The sequence below is a fragment of the Cimex lectularius genome, unplaced genomic scaffold (assembly GCF_000648675.2).
Source record: "Cimex lectularius strain Harlan isolate CLEC.00 unplaced genomic scaffold, Clec_2.1 scaffold5, whole genome shotgun sequence".
NCBI lineage: Eukaryota > Metazoa > Arthropoda > Insecta > Hemiptera > Cimicidae > Cimex > Cimex lectularius.
In genome coordinates, this window is record NW_019392993.1 from 3005568 (window position 1) to 3021373 (window position 15806).

The 15806-nt window shown below is 35.2% G+C and overlaps 1 protein-coding gene across 5 annotated transcripts in view; it reads left to right on the forward strand.

The window, feature by feature from the left end:
* Positions 1-15806, forward strand: part of LOC106666115 — a 53353-nt gene that overhangs the window by 9761 nt on the left and 27786 nt on the right. The window contains exon 1 of one of the 5 annotated variants that reach the window (XM_024229627.1): positions 8447-8485. The exons of 3 other annotated variants lie outside the window; for them this stretch is intronic. In XM_024229627.1, the coding sequence (XP_024085395.1) occupies positions 8462-8485 (24 nt within the window). In that variant the 5' untranslated portion in view covers positions 8447-8461. Of the gene's footprint in view, positions 1-8446; positions 8486-11123; positions 11381-15806 lie in introns of those variants that run through there. One more of the 5 variants, XM_024229625.1, reaches the window with a different exon arrangement.

The window sequence follows — 15806 nt, forward strand, 5'->3', positions numbered from 1 at the left end:
TGCTTGAATCGAGTTATGTATTTATTTGTATGCTTTAAACATAGAGAAAAATGTTTTTTACAATATGAAGTCGCAAAAGATGTTTGATGTAATCAGCATAGACTTTTCAGTGATGTTTTATTCGTTTTGTGTCATAATAAGTTCTCTCAGAGCGTTACTTTTTACTGAGCGGGTTGACTACCCTGCAAATGGTCCCGTCGTGCGCGTCCAGTATTTCCAGGCCGAGTGAAAGTAAAAACCGTCAATTCAATGCGATCCACTGTAAGGTTTATAACGTCAATTTCAAATGTGTCTGAGTGCAAATTAAATCCGATCAAAATTCTTCAATTAATATTCATGACAATGAGGCGCCCTGAATTGAAAACAGCAGATTTAGAACGGATGTGGGTTATGGTTCCTTACCATAAGGATTAATTTGGATTGAAATGACTTTGTGCTTGAACGTGATAAAACTTAAATTGATCATACTTGTCTTTTTTTTCTACATCACCTAATTAACGAATACTCTGACTTTCGGATGAAAAAAAGAAATTCATTTGTTATATGCCAAATATTCGACCTAATTTAAGGCTATTATCAGGGGAAAACTATCTTAAAGGTGTCTACAAATTGATATAATTAAGGTTTTAACAATTAGTTTTAAATTTTTTTGACCCAGTCTCACAATCAGTCCTAACGTTGCCAAGGACTGTGAACACTACAAAAGATAGTGTTACTGTCCTTGGCAAAATTGTGACTCATTGTGAGACTGGGTCAAAAAAAAATTTGAAACAAATAATTAAAATCTTAATTATGTCAATTTGTCGACATATTTAAGATTGTTTTGCCCTGATGATGGCCTTAAATTTGGCTAAGCTATTAAGCTTGGCAGATAAATTAATTGAATTTACTTTTTTTCTCCAGATCATACCGAGATCCTGAATATTCGTTAGTAAAAAATTGGTCGATACACCTAACACATTAAACATCACCTAATTAGAACAAACTGAATAATAGTTCCGGTCTGTTTAGCTCATGTGTAATTTGTATTTTAAGAGGATATTAACAAGCAGTCGTTCACATTTTAATCTGAATGCATAAATAACAAATATGTATAAGATCTTCTTCACCTCTCACTTTTTGTAATTTGTGTTCTCTTTGAATTAGAAAATGTTCCATTTTCCTCTATTCTAAAGTTTTGACAGACAAAATGACGCTAAAATGTTGTTTGTGCTTTGATACTTGGGACAAGGAGTAAAAAAGTCCACGTCTACTGGTTGGAAGGAGAAAAACGCTAGTCAAGCGCGAAGTACAGTCTGCATAGGTTGGATTTGTTCTCCCGAATACGATAAAGGCTTCGGTAAGGCCGAGGACGATGAGAAACTTCATGCTTTAATCGAAAATAATTCATGGTGTACAATTCGTCATACAGTATCTGCAATTGTGGTTTTCCCTTTTTTTATGCAGTTACGTTAGGCAAGTATTCTTGATCCTGAGATTAAGAGATCCCACTTCTTTTTGTGAACTGTTCGCTAATCACCTATTCTTTTTTTAAAAGTTTACAACTTGGACTTGAACAGTTCTACGGTTCGAAAATGAACATTGTGAAAGTTAAATGAAAGCTAGCAAGGCAGACTTTATCTTAAGTTTGTTCGGATTGGAGGGGGATTTACTTGAAACTTCTACTTTACAAATGAAAAGGTTAAGCTCAAAAAACTTTATCGTTAAGACAGACAGTGACTGCTGTTAAGAAGGATTTTTATTTAGTTTTAGTTTTCTAAAAAATAATCTGTTTAAATGTCAATTATTATTTTAAGTAATTTTAAGGATACAGTCGTGGGTCTGAAATATTTTCAGGTTTAGCTTTTGAACAGCCAGCAACATTTTCTTCTATCAGATCTTATTTTCTGAAAGAATTTGTGAAGCAGGAAATAAATGGCCGGCAGTATATTGCTACTGCAGTCTTACGGGATCTGACTGTGCAAGCATATTTCATACTACTAAAGGGGATCTGATCTTCTGAATCTGGAAATTTTGTACTATCAGACCTGGATTGTCTAGAACGATTTTTAAGTCCAGTATCCAGATGACAAGCTGTACATTTCTTTATATTAGCTCTGATTGTTTAAACTGGATGTTGGATCTGGCAGTAAGGTACAAATTTCCTTCTATGAGATCTGATTGTCTGAAACGATTTTTGAATCCAAAAAAATTGTACAGTGAAAAACGGTTTACTGAGATCAAATTAACTGGCTGCAACAATTATTGAATCTAGTAGACAGAAGTAAAGTTGTGCATTACCTACTATCAGTTTTGGTTGTCTGAAAAAATTTATTTATCCAGCTGACAAACAAGATACGTATTTAATACTCATGTTAGTTCTCAATGTAAGTGTCAGGCAGTGGCAAATTTCCTCTTATCATATTTTATGATATAATGATTGAATCCAGTAGGTAGATGAACTACAAATGTTGTATTTAATTGTGTCTCATAGGGTGAAAGGATTTCCAATCCAGCAGCCAGAAGTTCACCTTTAAATTTCCTCCTATCAGTACTGTTTCAATGAAATGATTGCTGAATCGTACAAATTTTAATAAATCTAATAGTCAAATGCGAAGATGCATATTTCATACATTGGTCTCTGTTCTTCTGGAACGATTCCTTAATCTGGAAATTTTGTACCATCATACCTGATTGTCTGAAACAATTATTGAATCCAGGAAACAATTCTACAGTGACAAATTTTATATTACGGGAACTGTCTGGCTGCTGGAACAATTATTGAATCTAGATGTAAATTTCCTTCTCTCAGTTCTGATTGTCTGAAACAATACACTTATCCAGCTGACAAACAAGATGGATATTTAATATTCTTGGTGCTGATTGTCTGAAACGAATATTGAATCTGCCTGTCAGACAAGTAGTGTCAAATTTCCTATTATCAGATTTTATGAAATAATGATCGAATCCAGAAGGTAGATCAACCACAAATGTATGAAACATCAGACCTAATGAGGTGGAACGACTTTCCAATCCAGCAGCCAGACGTTCAGCTTTAAATTTCCTTCCATCCGAACTAGTTGTACGGAATGATTACTGAATCCTGCAGTTCTTCTATCAGATCTGGTGTCCAAAATCTTAATAAATCTGGCAGTTAGAAATTTTCTTGTATCTGAGCTGATTATGTGCCACGAATATTGAATGCAGCAGAAAAATTGCTAGTCTCAAATTTTGTACCATCCAGATCTGACAGGCTGGAGCTATTATTTCAAATCAGGCAGTAAGATGGCTAAAAGTACTGATAAGACTGTCTCAAATATTGTCGGGCTTATTTAGTCTTAGGTTTCTAGAAAAACTGTTTAAATACCTAATTTAATTGTTTTAAGTAATTTCAAAGGTGCAGATGTGAGTGACATTTGTGCTAACACTTCCCTGATGTCATTATCTGCCTGGGAGCGATACGTTTGTCGATAAATCTTTGCTGACTTCCTCTAGTTCCATTTTAGAAAAAATAAGTGCACCGAATTGGCCTCCAAGGAAGAGGAGTGTCAAGGCTTGAAACATCGGAATGCTCGTGGGTCGCACCTCTGACGCAAATAATCCATCTATATAAAAATATTTTACAAGGCAGAAAACGATTTGCAGTATACAACTCGAAAGAAATAAACTGTCTGCAGGCTAGGCGTGTGTTGTTTGTACGTTTTTCATTTTCTATGGAATAAACTGGAAACGGTTCAAGATTTTCAAAACGAGCGTTGAACCGCTACAGGTCTCACCATTGTTCCACGTAATTACGTTAGTATTGTCCTGAGCGGTGATCTGCAGGGGAAAATTACCCTTCTTCCTTGGAGATGAGTGGAATTATACAAAGCCACGAAAGGTATAACTTTTTAGGACGTGAGTTTACTGGCTTGTATATGGGACGCATCTGTCCGGGTTCAGGGGGTAAAACTTGTCTAAACTAACTGTAAAACTCCCTCCAAGCCTATTCGACTTAGGCAGGAGTGTTGACCTAATCCTTTTCTCTTATACTGACCCGCTTGTGTTGTTTAGCACGATCGTACTGATTATGTTGTAAGGTTTACTTGCAAATAGATAAAATTTACAATAATATAAAACTTAAAAAAATTAATTATGCCAGACCAACATTAAAAAAAATGTATTTAGTATATTTCTTGTTAGCTGAATTCTATTTATGGGAGAGTGGAACTGGAAGTTATTGAAGAGCATTGAATAATAATACATTACGAGTTTTGTATTGAGAATCACTGAACCTTTTATAGGGAAGTAGTTTAGAAAGTAAGAGTTAGAAGTACTTAAGATAACTTATTTAATAATTTGTAAAGAAAAACGCATTCAAACTTAGTTCTTATTACCTCTAAAAGATCAATAATCAGAACAGCCATGAAATCATAGTACTAATCATGTTACTTGATGAACCATGCTAAAAGCTCAGAACAATAACAACAATGTAATAACTCTTAAATGTCCCAGTAAAATATACACTCCGTCTAATATATCTATCAAATTGTGGTTTATAAAACAGATACATCACCTGCATTGACGGCTCAAAATGGATAGAAGCCGGGAGTACTCACTCAGTATGAATACGAAGACAGAACTGACTTAATAAGATACATGTTTTCAAGCTGAAATTATAGCAATTGCACCCAAAAAGGGTAAGAACACATTCCAGGAAAAAAAAATTTACGACAATCAGGTGGCACGATTTTAGCCTCATGCGAGGTATAGGCAAAAAGCATAGTGCATTGGAATCCCTGGCATGGGCCCCTGACCATTCGGGGCATAAAGACAATATGAACGTGCCACAAAAGGAGCCAGTGTGAATTCGCTTGGCCCCAGCAGCTTGCCACAAAAAAGGATATATCACAAAATGGATCCTTAATGAGTCCAAAATCTGGTGGAACAATACCCCATATAAAAGAAATTACTTAGCCGTAAGCCGGTAACCGCAACAGAACCAGGATTCTGGTTGGACTCCTGACAGAGCACTGCCATCTAAGAAGGCACATGCACCGGAGGAGATAGGAGTACAGAAGAAACACTGTACAGAAAGAGAGGAGGTCAAAGAAGGGTTTTGTGTGGGTCTATGTAGGTGCAGATTTCTGCAAGTAGGAAAGGAAAAGCCGTAAGCAAGATCCTGCACTAAGGAGCCGCTGGCAAGGTTGATGGTGATTGATTAACTATCTGAATCTAGCCACTGATTTATAAAATTAGAGGAGCACAATATATCTACTCAGGTCGAGGTGCAGGAAGCCTTGTGGCCGCCTCTTTTATCCCTATCCTCGTGAACCGGTATTAAGCAGTGTATATGCAGGAGTAGTTGTATGTTTCTTTAGTTGTAGTTTCTATTAAGTTGTTTTACAAAAAGTATCAATCAATTTAATTGAGTTTTCATTGTGAACACATTGCATCATAAAGTATTAATCTCGTAAAATCAATGAGGTGTTACGGTATGAACGACTTGTCCCCTTTCCGTGATATGCTATTCCACATTAGTCATTGATTTTTTTCCACTTCGTGAGATTTTCATTTAACACGATAAAAGTTTTTCAACTGGTCCTGACCCCAATTCAAATCTCCCTGCGCACATCCAAAAATTGCACCCATTTTCTTTTCAATTTTTCAAAACGTTCCCAATTGAGTTTCGGGAAGTTCGAACGGTAGTACGATGTCGTGCAACCTGAGGTTACGTTGATTGATGGAAATTGTACCGATCGGCGGTGAGTCGGAACGAACATTTCCAAGCCCTTTGGACCATGTCGAACGACATATTCATCTATTGTCTAACCCATTATTTAAGGCCGCAACATAGTGGTATCTTTCGACGCCCGACGTTAAACAGGTTGCCGTTGGCAAGTGGCAGTCACACAATTGATAATTATTCAGTTTTAACTTTTTTCAAATCTAATTTCATAGTATAACAGACCAGGGAGGACTCTTTCAGAACTAAAAAAATTGGCTGGTTCTTTGATGTAAATATAATATTTTAAGGTTTTATGTTGATAATTAAAACATAATTCAATTTCTATTGCTACTTGTAAACATTTAAATTGAAGAAGAAATATTTTAAAATCGTTAATAATCCATGGTACAAGTATTGTGAGATTTTTGTTGAGGTTTGCGAGGTGATCAGACTAGTTTGATCGATTCTGGTCCGTCTGTCTTCGCTGGTACCAGGGATCTAAACGACTCTAGTTCATCTGCGTTTCAGATTTTTTTATGTTGAAAAATCAGTTTCGTGAATTAATTATTTCACCAAGGAATCCGAGTTTTAATTGTACAAATTTATTTTTTATCTACTGTGTACACAACTGTCTGATGTTAGTGTTAAGTCGTTTTTAACAGTTTTACCGATATATTTTGTTACATATGCGGTCCTTTTATTCTTGTTTTAACTCTAAAGAACTTCACTCGGCGATGGATTGCGAATCGATAAGTTGTTAGCCTCGGAAAAGAGTTGAACGGGTATTTTGCGGACGTTAACCAGGTACACCCACACGATTCCATAGGCAAATGAAAGTCTAATATTCAAGGTCGCTTTAAGCAATTTACATAAAATTCATTGCAGTATTTTTTTTTTTTCAATCCAAACATAAACGAATAAACAAATATATAAAAAAATAGTTCAATTATCGATTTGGGGAATTTACCTCGCCCCCTTGGTTTTCTTGCCTTCCCCCTGTCTCACTGTTTGCGAGGGGTTGTTCGTTCATCTACTTTCTATTGATTTTCACATTTCCTGTGGTCCTTATAAAAGGTAATTTCTTCTTCTCATCTAAATCGGCTCGTTTTGTAAGGGACCGTAATTACCTGAAGATAAATGTCATACTTCGTTAACCTTTGAAATTGCTTCTAGTATTCTCGTCTGCAGATTGTTCGGCTTTTAAAAAGATTTTATTTCGTATATTTTATCGCTATGCTTTATTGCAAGCCTGCCGTGTGTGCTGATAATTATTAGATATTAACGTCATCTACAGAGGTAAAAGGTGAGAGATTTATGTATTTTGTGTATATAATAGTAGAAAGCTTTATTTGAATATAAAACGGTACCTACATTTCGCATTATTTTCAAAAACTATACTGCCATGGCTGTACGTCGCCTGCCAGGATATAAAATGGTATAATTATAGTGAAATTTATCTGTGGTCTGCGGGGTGATGAACATGTTATTTTGTCGTTACTTATCATCTTGTTCTGCTTACCCTCGATTTGTGGGTTTATCAGACAGGCATTTCATCATCTTCGGTGTTGGACCTGTGTAAACATTCCAATCCAGCTTAGATTAGTGATTTAGAATTGTAACCCAAATCTAGATGGCGAAATGCCTTTTATTGGTGTATCTGATGCTTCTGTGTGGTGCCTTTGTTCTTGTTACCCTTTACGTTATGTCGTAATTATAATGTAGTCTGTTTTTATGAGATTTCCCCACGTGGGCTGCTGTACGATCGTTTTGGTCTCCGCTAGTTTGGTCTGTCAGACGAGTTTCGGCATTTCACCATCTTTAGTGGTCGATTTTTCTCATTGAACAATCTTGTAAAATGAAACGATTGATAATTAATAACACACTACCCTCCATGGAAGATGAGGAGAAACCCGAGCACGACTGACAGAACAATACGTTGGATCGACGACACCTCAATTCTGCCTCAAGTTCTCAGCTAAAAAAATCATTGATAATACCATTATCTTACGATGTATGAGTTTGCCAATAGCATAATATGTATAAGATAGAATTCCGCATACTTTGACCTGACACTAAGTCCCTCTTCGGCATTATGCTCGGGCACATATTTGCCATGTAGCTTTGCCCACTGTTCTGTAGACACAATTAGCATCTAAATTACTATCCTCTGTTGTGGTCCAAGGCCAAAGGGTAGGAAGACCAAAATGATCGGTAAAGATCAAACTACAGGTTCATCACTCACAGATCTCATGGAGATGCAGCGTTTCGGCATTTCGTCGTGTTCAGGGTTAGTCTCATTTTATAAACTTGTAAAACACGACACACCATTAAAGATGGAAATAAGTTGAAACGCATCTGACAGACCAGAACAGGAAGGATCGGCAGACCAAAATTATCGGTAACGATATAATTAGCTGGTTGTAATGATAAGAGTGGCTTTGTCTAATTGTTTGCTCATTTTATTCAATTTTCTTGCGTGTTTGTTTTTCTGAAGGTAGTTGTGCGACAGTTTTGTTGTCTGGGTCTGGCGTATAATACTAAATTTAATTTAATATTCGAATTAAATCCTGTTGGAGCCGGCCGTTTTCGGAAGTAAGAAGGAAGTACGTGACCACACATACACCTAATTCCTCCATTGTCTGCACTGATAGCCCCTTAGTCTTGACTATTGTTAGCCGCCTCCCGTTTCGCTGCCACCCCCACCAAAACGTCAAATCCTCCCCTCTAGTGACGCTCCAGTCGGCCCTTTGCCGCAGGCATGACAACTCCAAAATCATGGGCAACTCATTACGATTTAAGGTAATTGACCTGAAATCTACTTTGTCGATCTAGTGACAGTCCGTTCGAAACTGAAAATTTGGCCCTTTACAAAATATTTCTCCATTGATGTCATTCTTTTTGCGAGAAATTTAAACTAATTTGCCTTAGGGGTAAGTTTTTTCCTTGAAGCCTTGTATATTATGAAAAACGTCGCCTAAGTCGCAAAATTGTCCGGTCATTTTCCATTGCAATGTTGGCAGGAAGGTTTGTTTTTCAATCCAGGTCTTTAATACTAGAATGTAAATCTATTTGACCGTCATTTACAGCCGGCACAGATCAACAAAACGGGATACAAAATAAACACAGAAACAATTTCATATCGCAGATTTTGAATCTGTACTTTTTTGGATGATTCGTAGCTAAGGCGTTATCACGTTCGCCTTGCATCTATTATTGTCCAAAGTTACAATTGGGAAGGTTGTTTGCCAATTGAAAGGCCTCGTTACTTTCCATTTAGCGGTCCGTCTGTCTTTTCGGTTGACATTTTCCTTTAAATCCGCTTTTCGGACACGTTTGTATGAGGGAAAAACTGGACTGAATACTTGGAGACGAAGTTTAGACCATTATTTCATTTAACGGTCAACAGATTCTTTACAAATTTGTATCCATAGGTTCAATCAATTATGATCAAATTATTCGTATTTTGATTTTCCATGATGAGGCAAGACTTTAAAGTTTATAGGTTCCAGAAATAGTTTTTCAAAAGTGAACTACGTGCGAAACGTAATGTAACACCGCACTTTGCCTTTGAATAGCTTCAAAGGAGTTGAAAGTGTCCCCTTGGTAAAGTTTTATGGTCTGAAGGTCGAAATTTTCAAAAAGAATTGAAGGAAATATGAAAACAAAACGTTAGAAAATGCTACTAGGTCGTTGATGAAATTGAATAACAATATAAAATGTTTGATAAATTTCCACCATTAAATGCTAAAATGTGGTCTGAGATAGTATAATAAAAGTTGTCATTCTTACCTTCAGTCACCTGTATTGTTTCCGCAGGTCGTATCACAGTGATTCAGGTCGATAAAGTTAAAATGTAATTTCACTCGATGCTAACTTATTAAATTCAGTGTCAGGTTGATAAACTTGTCGAGTTCAAAATCAATTTTGCCATCGTAAATGAAGCCATCAAGTTGACTACAGTTGAGTTTATTTAAATAAAAAATGTGCTATTGATAAGAGCGTTACAGTACAGTACATTGTTCGAAGAATGGAATTTCAAAGTTGGCACAACATAATTTCATAGTCGAAGTTGCAAAGTTGTTATCTGCTTTAATATTTTAATAGAGATGACACATCAGGATAAATTTTCTATTCTTTGAGACCTAGATGAACAGGTCGGGTCGTCATGTTCATTGTAAAATCAGCTCAGCGATTTTCCAATCACGATTTACGATTGCTTTGCCAATGTGACTTGAATGATTATACATACACTTAAATAACTCACTTAAAGATTGTACATTTCAATCAATTTTTTATGACAGGATTTTTTTTTATAAACACCTGGCTTTTCCAAGTGCACGTTTGCTATTTTATCATTCGTTGTATACACGATGAGTACAGAAAATACGTCAACCCTCTGTACCCTTCAAGCTTGGAGAAGCATGGCTTGCTCGATTATTTTTAAACCCCTTGCTTCCTGTGTGCCTATTCCGTGTGCGTATTGGTGCTTTTTGTTGTCCGAACAATATGCCATTTTTGCTATTGTTAAAGTCTTACAAATCCCTTAAGATTTTTAATAAAATATATAGATCAGGTTAAATTGTAACGTGCATCGCTGCAAGAAGAAAAGAATTTTTCTCCCCTCTCATAGTTTCAATTGTTACCAATTCAATGTCAATAGTTCTACGTTCCATTATTACATAAATAAACATTTCATACTCTGATTGGTACACTATGAACAAATCTCATCTGGTGATTCTAACTCCTTGGAAACATTCAAAATCCGTCCAGTAACCATAGAGAATCATAAAGCAGAACCCTTTTAAGTCAAATAGTAGATAGTTGTAATTTTTCGGAAGTTTTGAGTGAGTCTAAAATCTGTCTTCTGGTAGTGAAATCTTTAAATGAATTTCTAGTAAACTTAGGCATCCATATTCGAATTTTGCCTGTGTACACTTCGTTAAATACGATTTTCTTCCCTCAGAGGTTGTCTACATTAAAATCCAGTTTGATACGAGTGCATAATAGAAACAAAAAAGCAATGTATGCTGATGAAATGCGGACGTGGTAGAAATCAACCCTGCTAAATATGCAATTTCCAAGTGGAGTTTTCTATAAATCGAGATTATTCTGCAGTTCTCTTACAGAATCAATTCAACACTATGTCCGTATTTATTTTGTCACAAATAAAAATGTACTTTGTTCTTTATTTTTGTTGACATTCTTTTAGAGAGAATCAATTTTTTCTGCATTGTTTAGTATTTTATTCAGTCACCATCCAACATTACAGCTGATGTATTTGTTTCAGTTTTTAACTTTATACATTGCCTTGTATTATCAACTTGTTACAAAAGAAGTTCTGTATTTTTCCCTTTAGATTTGAACAGACCGTTCAGGGCCAAGATGTTCACGTCTAAAGATTCTCTAATAATATAACCACCATGTGATAATTCTGTGTATTATTTCCTAATCGGTTCGCAAACCGTACAAATGGCGTTCGGGTAGTGTTGCAACAGCATAAAATGGGGTGGAAGTGGCTGAAAATACGGATAGACAAGAGGTGGGTTACATGAGATCGACGCTTTTCCTGCATTTCATTCCAGACGTTTGCCATACTCGAGAATCATGTCTTTCTTCTCCTTCTTCGAGTACATCAAGCAAATGGTTAAAATTATCTTTTATCCCAAACTTACATTCGGCTCGCCGGAGCTCCAGGTGATTAAAGAGATTTTTTTAATGTATTGTTAACTAGAAAAGTTACAGAAAAAATTGTATGAATGTGTACCCTAGATTTTTAGGCGGTGGTAATGAATGAAAATGATAACTTGTGGTATAGGATGGATAAAAAGGATAAATCAAGGTTGGTGATACTTGATAGTCTGACGTAAAAGAATATCGATTCTTGGTTTATGCTGGGAAACCTTGTGACCCCGTGTTTCATGACCACGGATAATCTGGCCTTGACATCCACGTCCATTATTGGAAATTGCTTTATTTTAATTTTAATAATTATTATACGATGTACACTACACTTTGGATGAGTTCTTGTTAACTATACACTATAATACAGAAATACAGATTGGAAGCATGGGATATGCAGGATAAGCAGTGGTGATCCATGTGAAAAGCTAGAATTTTGTAAATTAAATCTATCAACCATTAAATTTATGGAATTTTGATCACTGTCTGTTTGAGACCTTGTAATGGTGGTTGCAGTTGTCAAATGTAAAACGTAAGTAATTGTAGCGTGAGCCTAGATATTGATGACATCCAAAACTAGTTAACAACTAACTAGTCGCTGTCCATATCATGGAGTATACTGTTTTATATGTGTCACCAGACTGCCATACAGGTTGAATCAAGGTAGATCGGTTTTTAAGGAAAAATAACAGAACTCAACCAAGTTTTTTAGTGAGTACAAAGTCTTTGCTTTCTGTTTAAATGAGGTTATTTTTCTCAGATGAGTTTCTTACGCGAGACGAGACCAAGATTTCTGGTTATGTTGTTGTATTAGGAACTATCTTCAAACGCTGCCGGTAGAAAGGAATTTTTCTTGATTTGTACGTGTTGATGTTAAGTTCGGTTTGAGAAATGTACCTTGTGCCTACTGAAAGCTTTTGAAATTATTGCCACATCAGCAAAATTACCAGGTCTACCTGAGTTCTACCGGTTGTGGGTAGTTATACAGAAAAGGCCCAAATACAATTGTGTAATCCCAGCTTTTTAAAATTTATAACATAGATTTGGCATTTTATACGTCACAAAGTAGGGCATGAGGTTGATTCCCTACTGCATCCCACGGAGGTGCTGCTTTAAGCTTTATTAATGAGCTGCCTTGCCAAACTTTATCGTAGGCCTTTCAATGTCGACAAACGATGCTTGTGCGTATTTTCTCTTTTTCGTAAGTGTCCAATCATGTCTATCATATTTTTGTAAATGTGATATTATATTCTTATATATGAGCATTCGTTTTCTATATATATATTTAGTTATACTGGCTGGTTAAGACACAAAAAACTTTCAATAAGTTTGAAATATAAGTTGGAACTCTGCTGCTATTCATCATAGACGGCTATTCATCAGTTTCCGCTTTTAATGGGTGCCAGATGTTCTTCGCTCTAATGTATCGGCCCGATATGTCGTTAGGAAAACCAGCCGTGCTGTACGTACAAATCTGTCAGCAGACCCGTCAAAGGCCATACGAGCTGATGCGTGGGCCAATGTCGTTTCGCCATTAAAGGTACGCCAGTAAAGGCCGTTGATATAGTCATCATTAACATACTTTGAACGCCCACACACACAGACAGACAATTTTATTAAGTACGGGCTTTTTCCTGAAAGACTATTGCAAATAATATATCGAAGTTTGGGCACATAAAATACCCACACTTATTTGATGACCTAAATTATTTATCGTTATTACAATAGTAATTCAGATATCGTGAGATGCTGTCGGGTGTGATGTAGGTTTCAGAAAAACATTTTCTTTATCGTGCCAACGTTTCGATCTTTTGTTGAGATCATCTTCAGGGCCTGGGATTTACAAACAATGTTTACATTTAACAAATACATTTAGGATTTGGAAAAGTGAATTTATACAATGCAAAATATATTTTATATTCAAACAAAGTATTTCTACTCGCTCAAAGTGTTTATCTTCTGTGTAATTGTGCCATCCTTGTGTGTCGTGTTGAGAGTGCCAATGAGATTTTGCTGTTTCATGTTTATATATGTTTGGTTTTGAAGGGGTGGGGAAGGAAGTCGGTATATAAAAGACAATTTTGTGCAAGGCGTCGGCTTCTTTGAAGTGAAAAAAGCCTACAAAGGGGAACAATGTGTTGGTAATAGTTCGGCCAGATTATTCTTTCAGGATTATATAGAAAGGGGATAAATAGGAAAAGGAAAGCTAAATTGTTGGAAAATTAGACTATGTGAAAAGTATGTGATGTGTGGAAAGTAATGTAATGATGTATGTATGTTATTTGTATTGTATTTGATTAATGATGTTATTACAATAGATGAAAGTTTTTTTTTCTCCGATTTAAATTTGATTGCAGCGCGTTACAAATATAATGTATGTGTTACATTATTCTTTTTTGATAGATTGATAATGGTTGAAAGGTATATTTTGGTGAATAAATAACTCCTTTTAATTGAAGGATGCAAACCTTACCAAGCGCCGCGGTGTTTCAGGTTTAGTATTTGTCAGAATGCAGGGGCTTTCATATGTAACTGCTTATCCTTTTTAACCTTTATTAATTCATTATTCTAAATGTGTTATGATGGAGCAAAACTCTCCGCTACAAAAAATTCAAATTCATTAATTTTGAAAAAGGAGGGACCAAATATAATTCTGGTTGAATGAATTAAAATAAAAATTATAAGTATAAAGTATTTAATTAAAGTTTAAATCGTTATTATAGATTAAAAAAATATTTTTGGTGCAATAATTTCATTGTAAGTTAACACAAAAATAAAATCTTCTACGACGCAGAATATTCTTAGTAGATTTATTTAAAAACTTAAAATCAATAAAATGCCGCTTTTTTTTACACATTTTAACAAACATTCTATAAGCAAAGTAGGGCAGAAAATGGTCAGAACTTGGATTTACCTCATCATCGTGATGCTTGTGTTTACAAAACCCTTAGATACCGACTTTCGCGGAAATCTGTGTAAATTAATTTCTTGACTGATAATTCCCACGTCTTCTCTGCTCGGCTGACATTCCTAGTGCAAGTTCAAACAGTATTTTTCTCAAAACCTAGGAAACCGATTTTCATGCTTGATGATTCTTTCAAAAAAATTGTCAAGTGTTTTTTATAACAGTATCAAAAATCCTTATAACAGTATAAAATAGGACTATTATTTCCATTTAAACAAACGAGGATAATTTCTGACAAATAATTTTCCTATTTTGTGTGTATAATCTTGTATATATTTTTATGGTACGTACGTCGTTAAGAAGCTTCTTCCTCTACTTTCATTTTTTTTACGTTAAAATCCTGTTAGCCTTTTTTGAATTATAGCCGTTTCAATCATATATTATAACTTATATACATATATCATAACAAGACTTCTTATAAATCGGAAAAATTTTAGGGGTCCAAAAAATCGATAAATTTAAATTCAAACAAAAATTGATATGTAGGGGTGCTAAACCGAAATTTCGTATTAGTTTCGAAAAAATGTATGACCTCGTTTAGTTGAAAAATATTTGGTTTTTAGAAATTATTTGGTTTTTGATAAACTTTGATAGCTTATACTATATTTTTATTGCAATCTACATAAATTAGATGTAAAATGAACATCGAATAGTCGATTTGAACAAGTAGAACGTCGAAATAAAAATGTTAAAAATGGAAAATTTCAACTTTAAAAAAAATTGTGAAACCAGAGTCTATTTACTAGAAGTGGGGGATACTTGTTTAATATTTTGGAGTGTAATATCACCATAAAAAGGTTTACTTCAAATACGTGACCAGCAACCTGGTCGTCCCCTTGTTAATTAAATTAATTTATTAGTTTTAGATAAGCGCGGGCCGCTAATAATTAACCAAGTGCATTCAATCTGGTCCGTTCATTAACTTCATAAGTCCGTCCATTGATACGGTTCTTTCGTCTACAGTGATATGTGTACAAAATGGGGCACTCTCAACAAAATAGAAGGACTCCTTTTAACCGGTAATTGCACAACGCCCGGTTCTATTGCCTGAGGAAATCATATCACTTATCATATGACAATCACACTAATAAATACATTCATTCTCAAGAAATACAAAACGAATGAGCTACGCTCCAAAAATCGGATCATGGGGAAACCCCCTCCCCCCAATACTCGCTGCTGTGCTTTCTCATAACTGGTGAAAACTCTACACGCTCTCTATATGGAGCCAAGGAGTGTCATCCTTCAATTAATTGGGACAAAGCAACATGCTGGACATATACGCGGGTTATGACGCAAGACATTTTTATTTAAACCTCATCTAAATTTATATATATTTTACATCAGGTATTAAAAATGCAAATTTTTATTTGTAAAAAAATAGTGTGCACATTGAAAGGAATACTGAACCTGTTTACCATCTCTTCTTAACATTGTAAAAAAACTAACGAATTTACTACCCAAATAAATTTTAGT